Genomic DNA, 15989 nt, shown 5'->3' on the forward strand with positions numbered 1-15989 from the left:
GAGTACCAGGTCACGGTTTCCCTATAGCGATGGAACTTGAGCAAATCGATTGTTTTAACAACGGCCCGAAGATGTAACATGCGTTTCCCAAACACCACACAGAGAGAATGTTCGCTAAGTGCGTCGTTGAGGCATGTGTGGATACTGATAGGATCTAAAGAAAGCAAGCACTGCTCTCGGATCCGCGTTCTACCTTTCCATTCTTACCTTAACATTAAAAAATGTTCGACAATACTGATGACGGATCAGCTCCTAGAGCTATATCACATATGGCTACAAATATTGAGGCAGCTTATTCTAATGTTTACCCTCTAATAACGCACTAAATCAAGATTTGGCACATCATAAAAATAAATTGACATTAGCGTATAAATAACACAAAAAAGCTAAATTAAATGAACATGACAACATGACATTTATTTCACTATCATTCAAATATATAGGTCCATGTAGACTATACTGTATTTATCTTTTAATACAGTAATTTCGCTTTTCATTTGAAATGTCTATGTCCTTCACTTGTTATGGAAAGAAATAGACAACTTTGTATTTGTAGTCACTGTCACATTCATCTCTGAATCAGGGTCACAGAAAGACGGATAAACATCTTGATTTTGTGTTTAGCAGAGATCTTGTGTATAAAGTGACGCGGAAGGGCAAAAAGTACTTAACTGTTCTACGAGTGGTGAGACGCAGTCGTTAAATAAAGAATGATGCTCATACAAAGGTTCTAACGATGAACATAGCCTTAAGATGCTTTTGGGAATCCGGGTCCAGGGCATTAGCCACCTGACGGTTGTTAGCTAGTTGGATACTACCAACACATGTCCAGAGTACATAAAAGGAGATTACAGTAACTCAATGGTCACGTGGAATTTGACTGCGGTCATGATTTATGACTGCCGGTGTGGAGGTAATGCGGTCACCGCAACAGCCTTAGGCGCAAATAGCTAAATGAGAGAGCAGCGGTGTGAATCACATCAATGCGCTATGTAGCCTAGATATCAATAATAAGTGATATCCATATCGCCCGTAGGCTAGACCACAATTGGAAGACATAACTTGGACTTTAGCCTACAAAAGCCTATTACTGCTCTTTTCCTGTGATCCATCAAATGCATTTGGTGTGTCATCATAATGTGATTTGTCATTAGACTCACTCAGGCAGGAACAAACTTAAATGTATGCATTTTTTTGAATTTTGAATTTTAAAGTAATCATCTAGTTTTTTCAAAAGTATCTGTAATCAGATTACAATATTTTTGCTGGTAACATAACGGATTATAGTTTGTTTTTAAAAAAGCTGTTACAACCCTGAAAGTCACTATGTTGTGCACTTCATGTAGATCTAAAAGGTTTGGATGGGTATAAGCAGTGTGGTTATTTTTCCACCTTGCCCTCTTCTGCCATATTACTTAAATTCATCTAATCCTTTTGGATCCACACAAGTGGCTAGGGGTGGATTTGGAATTGGGCATAATCCCCCCCCCCCCCTCTCTCTCTCTTCCCCCCCTTTCTCTCCCTGGTCAGTTGGAGACAGAGATCACGTTGGTTTCGGAGGCCTACGAAAACCTGGCCAAATCCTCCACTAAAAGGGAGGCTCTGGAGAAGACCATGAGGAACAAGCTGGAGCTGGAGGTGCGCAGGCTGCACGACTTCAACAGGGACCTCAGAGGTAAGAGGTCACAATCAGCTGGAATGTCCATGGCATGCATACATATCCATTATGTAGGTTACCACGTCCTGCTGGTCAAAATAATAGTTTAATGTTCAAAGGATACCTGTTCATGGATTTATGGCAGTAGATGAAATCTATTCCATACTGCATTTATTGGGGGAAAAAACAACTTTTTAGTAGGAAAAGGTGTGTGTGGTGTGTCCTTTCTGCATTAGATGTGGGATACCTCAACAGCATTGCCTGCATATTTATTTGTTCAGTAATATTTATTTATGTTCAGAAGCTGTGTTTGGTTTGCATTGATTGCACTGGTATGTTTGATTTGAATAGATTTTCTGAGGACAGCTTTCACCAATTTTGCCTGGTGCGGTTTACGAGCTGTGATGTTGAAACTGGTCTTGTTCATAATTGTACTACTGTGCATTTACTGTGGCACAGAGAAAAAGTAAAAGTAAAAGAGCAATCAATTGCTCGATCTGTCAATTAATCAATATGATCAATCAATGGGATATGTTAGTGTTTACAGGCAGTCCAAAGTCTCAACTTCATAACTTACTATAAAGCAGACCGAAGACCCTTCGAGCTCCAATCTTCACTCTCTGTTTCTGTAGGAAGCTCTGAGCTGAAGCCCAGTGGGTGGGGGCAGTTTCATGTCTCTAGTTTCTACCTCACTAAGCTCTTCAGTCCTACAGAGGAAAGAAAAACCTCCATTCATGGCTCCCTGCCAAGATCGGGTCCATGACTCCCTGCCCAGACCGGGTCCATTGGGAGATTCCATGCTTTTACAACAAATCACATAGAAACCTTTTTTTTAGGACTCTCCTTCCTCTCTTTTTTTCTCCTATCGTATTGGCAGCCTTATATATGTGAAATTGATATCTTGCTTCACTTTCGGGGGTTTAGCGTAAATGTATACCCCACTCATTGTTGTGTTTTGAGAAACACAGGGAATGGAAATGAAACAACTGAATATTTGTTTCTGGAATGCTCTCTCTGGTTGTTTCATGGTCCAGCCTGGTTGACTTAACACTCAACTAAATATTATTTTAACGTTTGGACCAGAAATAATGGCCTGTTTTGTTTCAGGCCAATTTTCTCGTGACTCCATTAGAGAATGAGGACCTCCTCCTCTCCCTCTGTGGGGAAATTTGTGCATGTAAAGTTATTGTTTTGTTTTTGTTTGCTCGATTTTGCTGAGCAACCGGGCCCCAAGGCGTTTTATGTGCGTGGAACGAAGGTTTGGATCTTAAGAACTTGAGTTCCACATTGACTCCGAGTCCAGGCCTATTAAATTCTCTTCAGGGGATTGTGAATTCCCTCCACCTCCATATTCACTTTAATCCATGGCCTTCTGTCTGTATGGATACATTTACACAATCACAGAGCTGTATGTCCAAAGTCTGTTTGAGCTGTTTAATAGCACCAAAATCCCCATACATACCATGCATATCCTGCATATTAACTAGAGGCTGACCACATTGAATGTGCAACTCTGCAAGGAGTTTAACAGTGTGTTCTTTAAGGAGCTTAATTCCCCAGTTTTAACATGTTGTCTTGCCATTTTATGATCTAATTTCCTGCAAAGATTTGATTTATGAGAATTAGAGCATATTTGGGCATGCCTTTGTGTACGCGCACACGAGTTTGCATGTATGTGTGTGTTCACGGGCATTTGAGTGTGCACAGTGTGTCTCTTTGGCCACTAGACCCTCAGGCTGGCTCTGACCTGACTTTGGCAATGACATTCTCTGTTGCAGAGCGCATGGAAACTGCCAACAAACAGCTAGCTGCTAAGGAGTGTGAGGGATCGGAAGACAACCGCAAGACCATCTCTCAGCTACTCACCCAGAGTGAGTACATCACTAACACAGCTACCAGGGAACACCAGGCCAGGCCTCTCCAACATTCTACATCCAGTCTGAACATACCTCTGTGTGGCCTCATCAGTAAGGACATAACCAGGCAAAGGGTCTGGGGTTCATGTACTGTAGAACACTACGTATCCACTAGAAATGTCATTCAAATCAAATTTTATTTTATTTGAATTTTGAATTTATTTGAATTCAAGTCACTGTTTTTGAAGGTCCAATGAGGCCACTTTTATCTCAATATCAAATCATTTCTGGTTAACAATTAAGTACCTTACTGTGATTGTTTTCAATTAAAATGGTAAAAAAGAAACAAAAATAGCTTCTTAGCAAAGATACATTTTGCTAGGACTGTCTGTGAGTGGTTTGAGTGGGGAGGGGAAACCTTAAAACTATCTGTTATTGGCAGAGAGGTTTGGAACTCTCTTTCTTATTGGTCTATTAACTAATTTACCACCAAGCAGGCCAAAACTCCATCCCACCAAAACAGGCAGAAATGTCACTGTCTTTTCAAACAGCTCTTAAACTAAAAGGGCATTATCATAAATTTGACAATTTCACAGTATTCCCCACCCCCTTTGCATTCAGAACAGCCTCACTTTGTCAGGGCATGGACCCTACAAGATGTCGAAAGCATTCAACAGGGATGCTGGCCCATGTTGACTCCAATGCTTCACCCAGTTGTGTCAAGTTGGCTGGATGTCCTTTGGGTGGTGGACCATTCTTGATACACACGGGAAACTGTTGAGCGTGAAAAACCCAGCAGCGTTGCAGTTTTTGACACAAATCGGTGCGCCTGACACCTACTACCATACCCTGTTTAAAGGCACTTAAATCTTTTGTCTTGCCTGTTCACCCTCTGAATGGCACACATACACAATCCATGTCTCAACTGTTTCCTCCCCTTCATCTACACTGATTGAAGTGGATTTAACAGGTGACATCAATAAGGGATCATAGCTTTCACCTGGATAGTCTATGTCATGAAACATTTTTATACAATGTTTTGTGTACTCAGTGTATATACAACACAGGATAATCACGTTTTTGACTGCACTGGGCATTTAACAAAAATGACACACACACACAAAACACATTTGTTTATGATGTTTAGTTAATGAAAAGGAACCTTCGCACACTCAGGATCAATGAATCATTTTAAATGTATTAGGCTGAGCTTTCGGTCATCAGACCTTCATCAGAACAAAAAGTAAGCTCATGACATAACTACTTTAGTAAATGAAAGGAAGATCACTTCTTCAGAGGGCTAGTCCTCAGTGTGTGGTGTATGTGTCTCCCAGACAAAGAGACGGTGCGTGAGAAGGAGAAGCTGGAGATAGAGCTGAACGCCCTGCGCTCCACCACGGACGACCAGAGACGACACATTGAGATTAGAGACCAGGCTCTCAACAACGCCCAGGCCAAAGTAGTCAAACTAGAGGAGGAGGTGAGGATCTGACTTAGTCTAACAAGCTTTATGTATCATAATGTTCTCACTGTTGCTTCATGAATAGGTGATTTCAGAAATGTCTTGGATGCTTGAATTCATCCTGGCATTAGTTCAGTTGATTGAGCTTGAGGTAATCTCGGTTATCCAGAAGTCAAGTTCTCGCACGAAGGTTTGTCAATTCCTTTTTTCTTCTGGGGGGGATGTCAATAACAATTATGATGACCTTTGTGGAAAGGAAGGAAGCAAAGTATCCTCCCTCGTAAACGGAAACTCTCGGCCAAACCCCTTCCGCTAATTTCACCCATGTTTATCATGGTCAAAAAGCAAATGTCTGTTTTCATGAATTTTACTATAGACTATTTTGACTTTGTGGCTGTGGAATCTAGTGGAAACCGCTTATCATGCGCACACGACTTGAAAATCACCGTACCAGTTTAAGTACCACTTTCACCCAATCCTGATTCGTCCAGATAATCAGCAACGAAAACCCCAAACCAGGAAATACTGCTGCTCGTAATCACATCATTCTGTGAGCCTTGACAGATTCTCGCCGTTTCATCTGTCCATGAGAATCTGTCCACGACAGATTAAGTTCGAGGATATATTTATGCCCCTTGATGGACAAGCATAGGCATGACTTTCTGTTGAGCATAAAATAATCTAGCTATCTTCCCTGTCTTTCTCTGGTTGTGTCACCATTGAGCTTGATAGCCTGATAATGTCAATATTGAACCACAATGTCATCCATCCTATCACCTGGTATTTATTACATTATTGGCTGAAGACAGGGTCTGGTATGCGTTCAGTTGTGATCAATGGGGTTAGTTTGCACTGTTTAAAGGGTCTGGTATGCGTTCAGTTGTGATCCATGGGGTTAGTTTGCACTGTTTAAAGGGTCTGGTATGCGTTCAGTTGTGATCCATGGGGGTTGGTTTGCACTGTTTAAAAGGTAAGATGGAAGACTGAAAAGTGGTTTTACATTTACTCAAAACATAGTTTCTTGTTAACGAAGCAACTGCTACTAGTCCTCAGATCCAAAACAGTGAAAACCACAAACAATCCCCCAAATAAAGATCCTTCCTCTTTGAAGTTGCTTCCCTCAGAAGTCAGTGTTTCTGATAAGATCAGTATGTCCCACTACAGTGAGCAGATAGCTGTCCCTGATGACTAGAGGGTAAATCACCCCAGCCTTGCCCCTGGTCTAGCCTACTGGAGGCCAGAGAAATGCAAAAGGCCTCTGTGGCCTTGTGTGGGCCTGGACAGAATTCCCCTGTGGAAAACTGGAGCTGCTCTGAGCATTGATGCCCCTGACTGGTAGGTTCTGTTTGTTGGCTGGTAATGTGTCTGAAATAGCCTGGCCACAGCCCAGAGGGCCAGTTAGCCAGCGGGCTGAGTGGAGCGGGAAACGAACCGGTAGTGTCCTAAAAAGCACAGGGCTGCTCCACTTCTTCTGCCCGGCACCACCACAAACGCCTGCTTGTTTCCCCGAACAAAGGCTGTCGAGTTTGAGTTTTATATCTGCCATGAAAGCTCTGAACAGGGCCAGATTCTTCGCCTGCTCTCTCTCTCTCCTCTGTGTGGGAACATTGTATATGCTTCTCTATTTCTCCCTCTTTCTCTCTTTTCCTCTCTTTCTTTACAGAGAGTCTCCCTGAGCTAAATCAGTCGATTGAGTGGAGCCACAGTTATAGCTCCTGTTGCAGTTCAAAGGGGCTGCAGTGCAGAGGGACTTTGAGACTTAGGGTACACAATCACTGCATTATCTTGGAGTGGGCTATTGGGGTTGGTCACTGGGTGGGGTTGTTTGGACGAAAGGGCGCACCTGTTTCCCTGTCTCCTCCCTGGTCGTATTTCACGCATTGTCAAATACCTAATAGGACTGAATAGTTGACAGCAATTATATTGTGGCGCAAAGAAGGTGAAAGTATTGCTTTCACCAACCCAGTCAGGCTAAAAGTGGAGGAGGTTTCTGGAATGGAATGCAAACTCCCTACTTCCTGTCTACTTCCTTTCTGTGCCCTGACCACATCCTGTCTGTGTGTTTGTCTCCCTGGCTGCAGCTGAAGAAGAAGCAGGTGTATGTGGAGAAGGTGGAGCGCATGCAGCAGGCCCTGGCCCAGCTCCAGGCTGCCTGTGAGAAGAGAGAGCAGCTGGAGCACCGCTTACGCACGCGGCTGGAGAGGGAGCTGGAGTCACTGCGCATGCAGCAGGTGAGACGCACACGGTGTGTTAAAGACACGGAAACAAAGCAGTGTCTCAGCTGCAGCCAGCGTTAGCGGGGCATCCTGACCCAGAATTTCAGGCTCTTTCTGTCCCAAAATGTTCTCTTCCATAAATTCCATCGTCTCTTCCTGTGTGTCCAAGCGAAGCACCACAGAATGTTTTCCTATTACTTAAGCGCAGCCAGGTCATTCAGGCCAGGGGGATGCTGGGAATGTGGGGGAAAGGTTGCAGCTGACAGAACACCAGAGGTTCTGTCTGCGGAGGGAGAGAAAGAGGAAGAGCAGCCATACGTATATTCCAGTCAAGCCTTTGGGAGAAGACAGACTGCCTGGTCAACAAAGACTAAAGACAGACTTGGAGCCCTGCCTCTCTACCTGGCAGTGTTGCATAGGCCAGTGGTTCCCAAACTTGTTATAGTGCTGTACCCCTTCAAACGTTCAACCTCCAGCTGCGTACCCCCTCTAGCACCAGGGTCAGCGCACTCACAAATGTTGTTTTTTGTCATCATTGTAAGCCTGCCACACACACACTTTACGATACATGTATTTAACATAAGAATGAGTGTGAGTTTTTGTCACAACCCGGCTCGTGGGAAGTGACAAAGAGCTCTTATAGGACCAGGGCACAAATAATAATATAATAAGAATCAATAATTTTGCTCTTTATTTAACCATCTTACATATAAAACCTTATTTGTTCATCAAAAATTGCGAATAACTCACCACAGGTTAATGAGAAGGGTGTGCTTGAAAGGCTGGACATAACTCTGCAATGTTGGGTTGTATTGGAGAGAGTCTCAGTCTTAAATAATTTTTCACAGAGTCTGTGCCTGTATTTAGTTTTCATGCTAGTGAGGGCTGAGAATCCACTCACATAGGTATGGGGTTGCAAAGGGCATCAGTGTCTTAACACTCAGATACTCTGAGCGCAAAAATCTGGCAGTGGCTTCTGATTAATCAATTTTCACAGAACTTGTTGCAATTTGGATGAGGCTCTCTTGTTCAGATATCGGTAAGTGGACTGGAGGCAGGGCATGAAAGGGATAATGAATCCAGTTGTTTGTGTCGTCCGTTTCGGGAAAGTACCTGCATAATTGCGCACCCAACTCACTCAAGTGCTTCACTATATCACATTTGACATTGTCCGTAAGCTTGAGTTCATTTGCACACAAAAAATCTTACAATGATGGAAAGACCTGTGTGTTGACCTTGTTAATGCAGACAGAGAAAAGCTCCAACTTCTTAACCATAGCCTCAATTTTGTCCCACACATTGAATATAGTTGCGGAGAGTCCCTGTAATCCTAGATTCAGATTATTCAGGTGAGAAAAAACATCACCTAGATAGGCCAGTCGTGTGAGAATGCAAGCGGTCAGACAAGTGAAAATTATGGTCAGTAAAGAAAACTTTAAGCTCGTCTTTCAATTTAAAAAAAAGTGTCAATACTTTGCCCCTTGATAATCAGCATACTTCTGTATGTTGTAAAAGTGTTACATGGTCACTGCCCATATCATTGCATAATGCAGAAAATACATGAGAGTTCAGGGGCCTTGCTTTAACAAAGTTAACCATTTTCACTGTAGTGTCTAAAACATCTTTCAAGCTGTCAGGCATGCCCTTGGCAGCAAGAACCTCTCGGTGGATACTGCAATGTAAACAAGTGGCGTCGGGAGCAACTGCTTGCACGCGCGTTACCACTCCACTCTGTCTCCCTGTCATGGCTTTTGTGCCATCAGTACAGATACCAACACATCATGACCACCAAAGTCCATTTGATGTCACAAAGCTGTCCAGTACTTTAAAATATCCTCTCCTGTTGGCGCAGTTTCCAGTGGTTTGCAGAAGAGGATGTCTTCCTTAATTGACCCCCCTCCATAAATGTAACGGACATATACCAGGAGCTGTGCCAGGCCTGCCACGTCTGTTGACTCATCCAGCTGTAATGCATAGAATTCACTGGCTTGTATGCAAAGCAGTAATTGTTTCAGAACACCTCCTGCCTGTATTTGTCATTGTTGTTATTTCGCTGAACACTAGATGGTTTCATTTTATTTTTGGCAGTGAAACGAGGCTACTCAGGCGAGAAAAAAACATCACCCAAATGTATAACCCCGTTGGAAAATCTAAATGGACTATTTAGCGTACCCTGACCGCATTCCTCGTACCCCTGGGGCCATGGTTTAGACAGCAATTGTGTGTATTACAAATGCATAAGTGACTGCAAGTTGATGCCTCACTTGGATGGCAGTTGAGCTCTTGAATAATTATGAGGTTTACTGACGACTATACCTTCCACCCCCATTGTCTCCGCTCCCCCCATCCAGAGACAAGGGGTCTCCCAGAGCAGCAGCAGTGGTCAGGAGTACAGTGCCACGGCCCTGATGGAGCACCTGAGGGAGAAGGAGGAGAGAATCCTGGCTCTGGAGGCAGACATGACCAAATGGGAGCAGAAATACCTGGAGGAGAGCGTTATGAGGCAGTTTGCCCTGGATGCCGCCGCCTCTGTCGCCACCCAGAGGGACACATTGTCGTCGGTGATAAGCCACTCTCCCAGCAGCAGCTATGAGCAGCAGCTGTCAGTGGAGGCTCGTATCCAGAAGGAGGAGGAGGAGATCCTCATGGCCAACCGCCGCTGTCTAGACATGGAAAGCAGGTAAATAGCTGTGTGTTTGATCTTTGGAATGCCTGGAGAAGCGTTTAAATTTGATATAATATTAAATATATTCTGTACAGACCACTATACAGATACTGTCCTTAACAGCCTAACACAACCACTTACCCTACCCCCATAACCTCAGTACAGCAAAGCAACCATGACCCCAGTCTAAAACTCCCATTGTTCTCACTGATCATACAGAACACAATAGAAGTCTTTACGGTACATTTAATGCATTCTGCACATTACAGGATGTTGTGCTTCCTTTTATTTGAATAACTGTACTCATGTCCCGTCCCACAGGATAAAGAACCTGCACGCCCAGATCATAGAGAAGGATGCCATGATCAAGGTGCTCCATCAGCGTTCCAGGAAGGATCCCAACAAGGACCGGGACGCCCAGGCCATCATGCGGCCCTCCAAGTCCCTGATGTCCATTGCCAACACGGGGGGCTCGGGCCTGCTCTCCCACAGCCTTGGCCTCAGCAGCTCACCCATCACAGAGGAGCGCAAGGACAGCAGCTGGAAGGGCAGCCTGGGTGGGAATGCTATTGGTTTTCATGTTATGTTGTGTGATGTGCCACATAACAAAGGCTATTTTAAGTTTTCCCTTCTTATATTTGAATTGAGTGGGGTAGATACTGGAACTGCAGACTTTAGGAGAGATTTCTAATTACACATTATTCCTTATATACTATATAGTGCACTACTTTTGACTAGACTCAGCCTAGGGCTCTTGTGAAAAGTACTGCACTATAAGGGGAATAGGGTGTCATTTCAGATGCATGGTAGAGGGACAACAGCTGGAAGTCTGGTTCGGATGAAGAGGGCAGGGAGAGTACAGGAAGTTGATTCACAGGCCTCTGAGATGTGTTAGTCAGAACGTGATGATGGACAGACAAAGGGGTGTGGAGGGTGTCAAGGACATGAATGGTCATCAGCTGTGGGTATGGAATGTACAGTTCAGTAGTAATCATCAGGCTGAATAACAATCGGGTGGTCTTGAAGGAGGGTGGGAAGTTAAATATTATGCAACTCAGATTTTATATTTTCAGTAGGGATTGAATGAATGCTGCTTAATTGTTGTGTGTATTCTGAATGTACCGTGTGTTACTATCTACTTCAACTTGCTTCCATGTGCATGAATAAAAAAACTTGAGAGCTTGTCATGGGTAACCCAGCACCACCACATGTCTAACAGGTTTCCTCTGTTCTCTCCCCTCAGGAGTTCTGTTGGGTCCAGAGTACCGTACTGACTCTCTGAGGACAGAGTCCATCTCGTCATCTCCCTCTCCGGTCCTGCCCCTGACAGGGGGCCACTCTAAGACAGGCAGCAGGGACAGCTGCACTCAGACAGACAAGGGCCAGAGCCAGGGTCAGGAGGCTAGCAGCAAGCCCAGCACCCCAGCCCTGCAGAGCATGACCCTGCCAAGCCGACTCTCCAGCCCCAGTCCTGTTTACATACCAGACCGCATCGCAGGTACAGTAGGACAGGGCAAGCTGCCAGCTTTAGGGCTATGCTATAGTATATTACATTCAATAGGTTTTTGGTCAACGCTCCACATTAGTGCTGTGGACACAAGTAGGGCCAGGGGTTTTTCCTGACACAGGTCCTAATTATAGCCTTTAACTAGGGTCCAGAGTCAGACCCAGTTAATATTGAGTGTTTGCTGTCTGCAATTTGAGAAATATAAACGTTGAATTAGACCTGACCCACGAGGATGCAGCTGCAATGTGCAGTGCTAACACTGCAGAATGGCAAACAACACTTGTGATTGTCAGTGTGGCCCATCACTTCAGGCAATAGACTGACCTGAATCGTTTCTAGGAAAATGATCTAACCAAGAACAAATACACTTTTGTTTAAAATCTGTTTTGACGTGTTGCGAGACTAATTCAAGAAATAATCCGAGAACTACAAATTTGTTTCAACCATATAAAGAAGTGGAGTTATGAAACCAATAGCTGGAGGGGAAGTGGATAAGCGAGAGTGGGTCAGATGCTCTGGATGGGTAATTTGGGGTCAAACATCCTATCAAATATAGTGTGCTGGATATTATTTTCTCTAAGGCAAATCACCTATTCCCTTTAGAGTGCACTACTTACAGTGCCTTCAGAAAGTATTCACACTCCTTGACTTTTTCCACATTTTGTTGTGTTAGTCTGAATATAACATTTGTTTAAAACAATTTCACTGGCCTACACACAATACCCCATAATGTAAAATTTACACATGAATAAAAAATGAAAAGCTGAAATGTCTTGAGTTTGTAAGTGTCCAACCCGTTTGTTATGAAAGCCTGACAGTAAATAAGTTCAGGAGTAAAAACATGCTTAACAAATCACAATGTTTAACAGGATTTTTTATGATTATCTCATCTCTGTACACTGCACATACTATTATCTGTAAGGCCCCTCAGTCGAGCAGTGAATTTCAAACACAGAATCAACCACAAAGACTAGAGAGGTTTTTCAATGCCTCGTGAAGAAGGGCACCTATTGGTAGAAGTAGGTATTGAATATCCCCTTGAACATGGTGAAGTTATTAATTACACTTTGAATGGTGTATCTATACACCCAGTCACTACAAAGATATAGGTGCCTTTCCTAACTCAGTTGCCTGAGAAGAAGGAAACCCCTCAGGGATTTCGCCATGAGGCCAATGGTGACTTTAAAACAGTTACAGAGTTTAATGTCCATGATAGGAGAAAACTTAGGAAGGATCAACAACATTGTAGTTACTCCACAATACTAACCTAAATGACAGAGTGAAAAGAAGGAAGCCTATACAGAATACAAATATTCCAAATGTGCATCCTGTTTGCTACAAGGCACTAAAGTAATACTCCAACAAATGTGGCAAAACAACAAACTTTTTGTCCTAAATCCAAAGTGTTATGTTGGGGGCTAATCCAATACAACACAATGCCGAGTACAACTCTCCATATTTTCAAGCATAATGGTGGCTGCATCATGTTATGAGTATGCTTGTAATCGATAAGGACTGGGAAGTTTTTCAGGAAAAAAAGATTAACCTGTTTGTCTGCTTTCCACCAATAACCTAAAACACAAGGCCAAATCTACACAACGGAGTTGCTTACAAGAAGCCAGTGAATGTTCCTGAGTGGTCGAGTTACAGTTTTGACTTAAATCTGCTTGAAAATCTATGGCAAGATCTGAAAATTGTTGTCTAGCAATGATCAACAACCAATTGGACAGAGCTTGAAGAATTTTGAAAAGAGGAATGGCCAAATGTTGCCAAACCCAGGTGTGGAAAGCTCTTAGAGACTTACCTAGAAAGACTCACAGCTGTAATTGCTGCCAGAGGTGCCAGAGGTGCTTCTACAAAGTATTACATTTATGTAAATTATATATTTCTGTATTTCATTTTCAATAAATTTGCTACAATTTCTAAAAACATGTTTTTAATTTGTCATTATGGGGTATTGTGTGTAGATGGGTGAGGGGGAAAAATCTATTAAATCCATTTTGAATTCAGGCTGTAACACAATTTTTTTTGAATAAGTCAAGGGGTATGAATACTTTATAAAAACTGTATGTGGCTCTGGTCAAGAGTAGTGATCTATATGGGGATTGGGGACTATGATGAGTCTTTGTTTTAGGGGTAGACATTCCCTTTGATCAGTTGACTAACTTTCTCCCTGTTTGTCTGTAGATGTGCCTGTGTTCCATAGCAGTACCCTGGAGAGGCGCGCCCCTGTGCAGTCCCACCCCCAGCCCCCATCAGCCTCCCAACAGGAGTTGGACAACGACATGGTGGAGGTCCTCATCTGAACCTCAACCCCTGACCTCTGAACCGTGGCCTCTATAGGTCACAGGACAGGACGGGAGGAGAATGTGTGTTTGTGCACAGTCGACACACTCACACACAAACACATTCATACACACACTTTCAAAATAGGTGAAGGATTACTTTTTTTTCATTTAAAAAAAATATATGTTTGGTGTTTAACTAGGGTGTGTTAAAATGCACTATTTTTCTAGATGTGTTTTTAATGAACAATACCATGTTTTAATTAATACCATGTACAGTTTGAGTCGGGAGGTTTTAGTGTCATCAGAATGATCAATTAACTCTCTTGTACAGTGTTGCTGGAGGCTATTGGTTAACTAGCCCCCTTGGACCAAAATTATTGGCTACCATTCATTGCATTTATTGCACTACTTATTTTTCTGAGTGTGTTTCAAAACGTTGTTTTTTAACATTTAGTCTGACTTAGGTGTTCTTATTTATGTGTGTTAGTACTTTATTCACCAATGTTAGATGTGGCACTTGGGTAATCAAAGATATATTGTAAACTACAAAACATTATTTTAACCTGTAAATACTGTATTTAGATACTGTGTGTATGGCATGTGTATCATTTAACTGAACCGAATGGAATAGGTTTTTAGAAGCCATTCAGTTACATGGCACTGCCAGCCAAGGACCACAATGCACTGTTTAAAGTATTGGGGGCCCAGCCTCACATGTCACAGTGGAGAGCATAGGGGAGCGAGAATCACACCTTTCTACTGTGGTCCAATGTGCTGCATGTGTGACCCCACTGGATGGGGTCAGTCTCTTTGAAGTACAGTAGAAGAGGTTTGGTGTTCACCAATGTGTCTATGCTTCAGTTATAAGGTTCTCCACCATACCTGTTAAGTGTAATTCCTTCCAGTCTGGCTGGGTTTGGTTAGGGTCTTCCACCCAAACTTGCTTCAAATGATTTTAGGCCTAAAATAGTCAGTTGGGATTTTAACTTCTAGTTTATGCAACAATCAGACATTCTGGTAATTACCTGTTCTTCTACACCTACACAAATTAACAAGCTTGATTGGCATTGTGTGTATACAGTGCATTTGAAAGTACTCAGAACCCTTGACTTTTCCCCCAAAAATTACATTACAGCCTTATTCTAAAATGGATTAAATTGTTTTTTCCCCTCATCAATTTGCACACAATACTGACAAAGTAAAAACAGGTTTTTAGAGATTTTTGCAACAAAAAAAAAGATATTACATTTACATAAGTATTCAGACCCTTTACTCAGTACTTTGTTGAAGCACCTTTGGCAGCGATTACAGCCTCGAGTTGTCTTGGGTATGACGCTACAAGCTTGGCACACCTATATTTGAGGAGTTTCTCCCATTCTTCTCTGCAGATCCTCTCAAGCTCTGTCAGGTTGGATGGGGAGCGTCGCTGCACAGCTATTTTCAGGTCCCTCTGATCGGGTTCAAGTCCGGGCTCTGGCTGGGCCACTCAAGGACATTCAGAGACTTGTCCCGAAGCCACTCCTGCATTGTCTTGGCTGTGTGCTTAAGGTCGTTGTTCTGTTGAAAGGTAAACCTTCGCCCCAGTCCGAGGTCCTGAGAGCTCTGGAGCAGGTTTTCATTAAGGATCTCTCTGTACTTTGAGCCGTTCATCTTTCCCTCGATCCTGACTAGTCTCCCAGTCCCTGCCGCTGAAAAACTTCCCCACAGCATGATGCTGCCACCACCATGCTTCACTGTAGGGATGGTGCCAGGTTTCCTCCAGACGTGACACTTGGCATTCAGGCCAAATAGTTCAATCTTGGTTTCATCAGACCAGAGAATCTTGTTTCTCATGGTCTGAGAGTCCTTTAGGTGCCTTTTGGCAAACTCCAAGCAGGCTGTCATGTGCCTTTTACTGAAGAGTGGCTTCCGTCTGGCCACTCTACCATAAAGGCCTGAATGGTAGTGCTGCAGAGATGGTTGTCCTTTTGGAAGGTTGTCCCATCTCCACAGAGGAACTCTAGAGCTCAGTCAGAGTGTTCTTGGTCACCTCCCTGGCCAAGGCCCTTCTCCTTCGATTGCTCAGTTTGGCCAGGCGGCCAGCTCTAGGAAGAGTCTTGGTGGTTCCAAACTTCTTCCATTTCAGAATGATGGAGGCCACTGTTCTTGGGGACCTTCAATGCTGCAGAAATGTTTTGGTACCCTTCCCCAGATCTGTGTCTCGACACAATCCTGTCTCGGCGCTCTAACGACAATTCCTTTCACCTCATGGCTTGGTTTTTGCTCAGACATGCACTGTCAACTGTGGGACCTTATATAGACAGGTGTGTGTCTTTCCAAATCATGTCCAATCAATCGA

At 43.4% G+C, this 15989-nt stretch overlaps 1 protein-coding gene across 6 annotated transcripts in view; it reads left to right on the forward strand.

Moving 5' to 3' along the window:
• LOC106603473 (angiomotin) overlaps positions 1-14963 on the forward strand; it is a 45952-nt gene extending 30989 nt beyond the window's left edge. For 3 of the 6 annotated variants that reach the window (XM_014197209.2, XM_014197210.2, XM_014197211.2), the window contains 8 exons: positions 1531-1675; positions 3436-3528; positions 4848-4993; positions 7057-7206; positions 9543-9871; positions 10178-10413; positions 11100-11354; positions 13551-14961. In XM_014197209.2, coding sequence (XP_014052684.2) covers positions 1531-1675; positions 3436-3528; positions 4848-4993; positions 7057-7206; positions 9543-9871; positions 10178-10413; positions 11100-11354; positions 13551-13669 — 1473 coding nt within the window. In that variant the 3' untranslated portion in view covers positions 13670-14961. Of the gene's footprint in view, positions 1-1530; positions 1676-3435; positions 3529-4847; positions 4994-7056; positions 7207-9542; positions 9872-10177; positions 10414-11099; positions 11355-13550 lie in introns of all 6 variants that reach the window. The other 3 variants (XM_014197215.2, XM_014197214.2, XM_014197216.2) reach the window with 2 other exon arrangements.
• Positions 14964-15989: the final 1026 nt, after the last annotated feature.

This window comes from Salmo salar, chromosome ssa04 (genome assembly GCF_905237065.1).
Source record: "Salmo salar chromosome ssa04, Ssal_v3.1, whole genome shotgun sequence".
In the NCBI taxonomy this organism is placed as follows: Eukaryota; Metazoa; Chordata; class Actinopteri; order Salmoniformes; family Salmonidae; genus Salmo; species Salmo salar.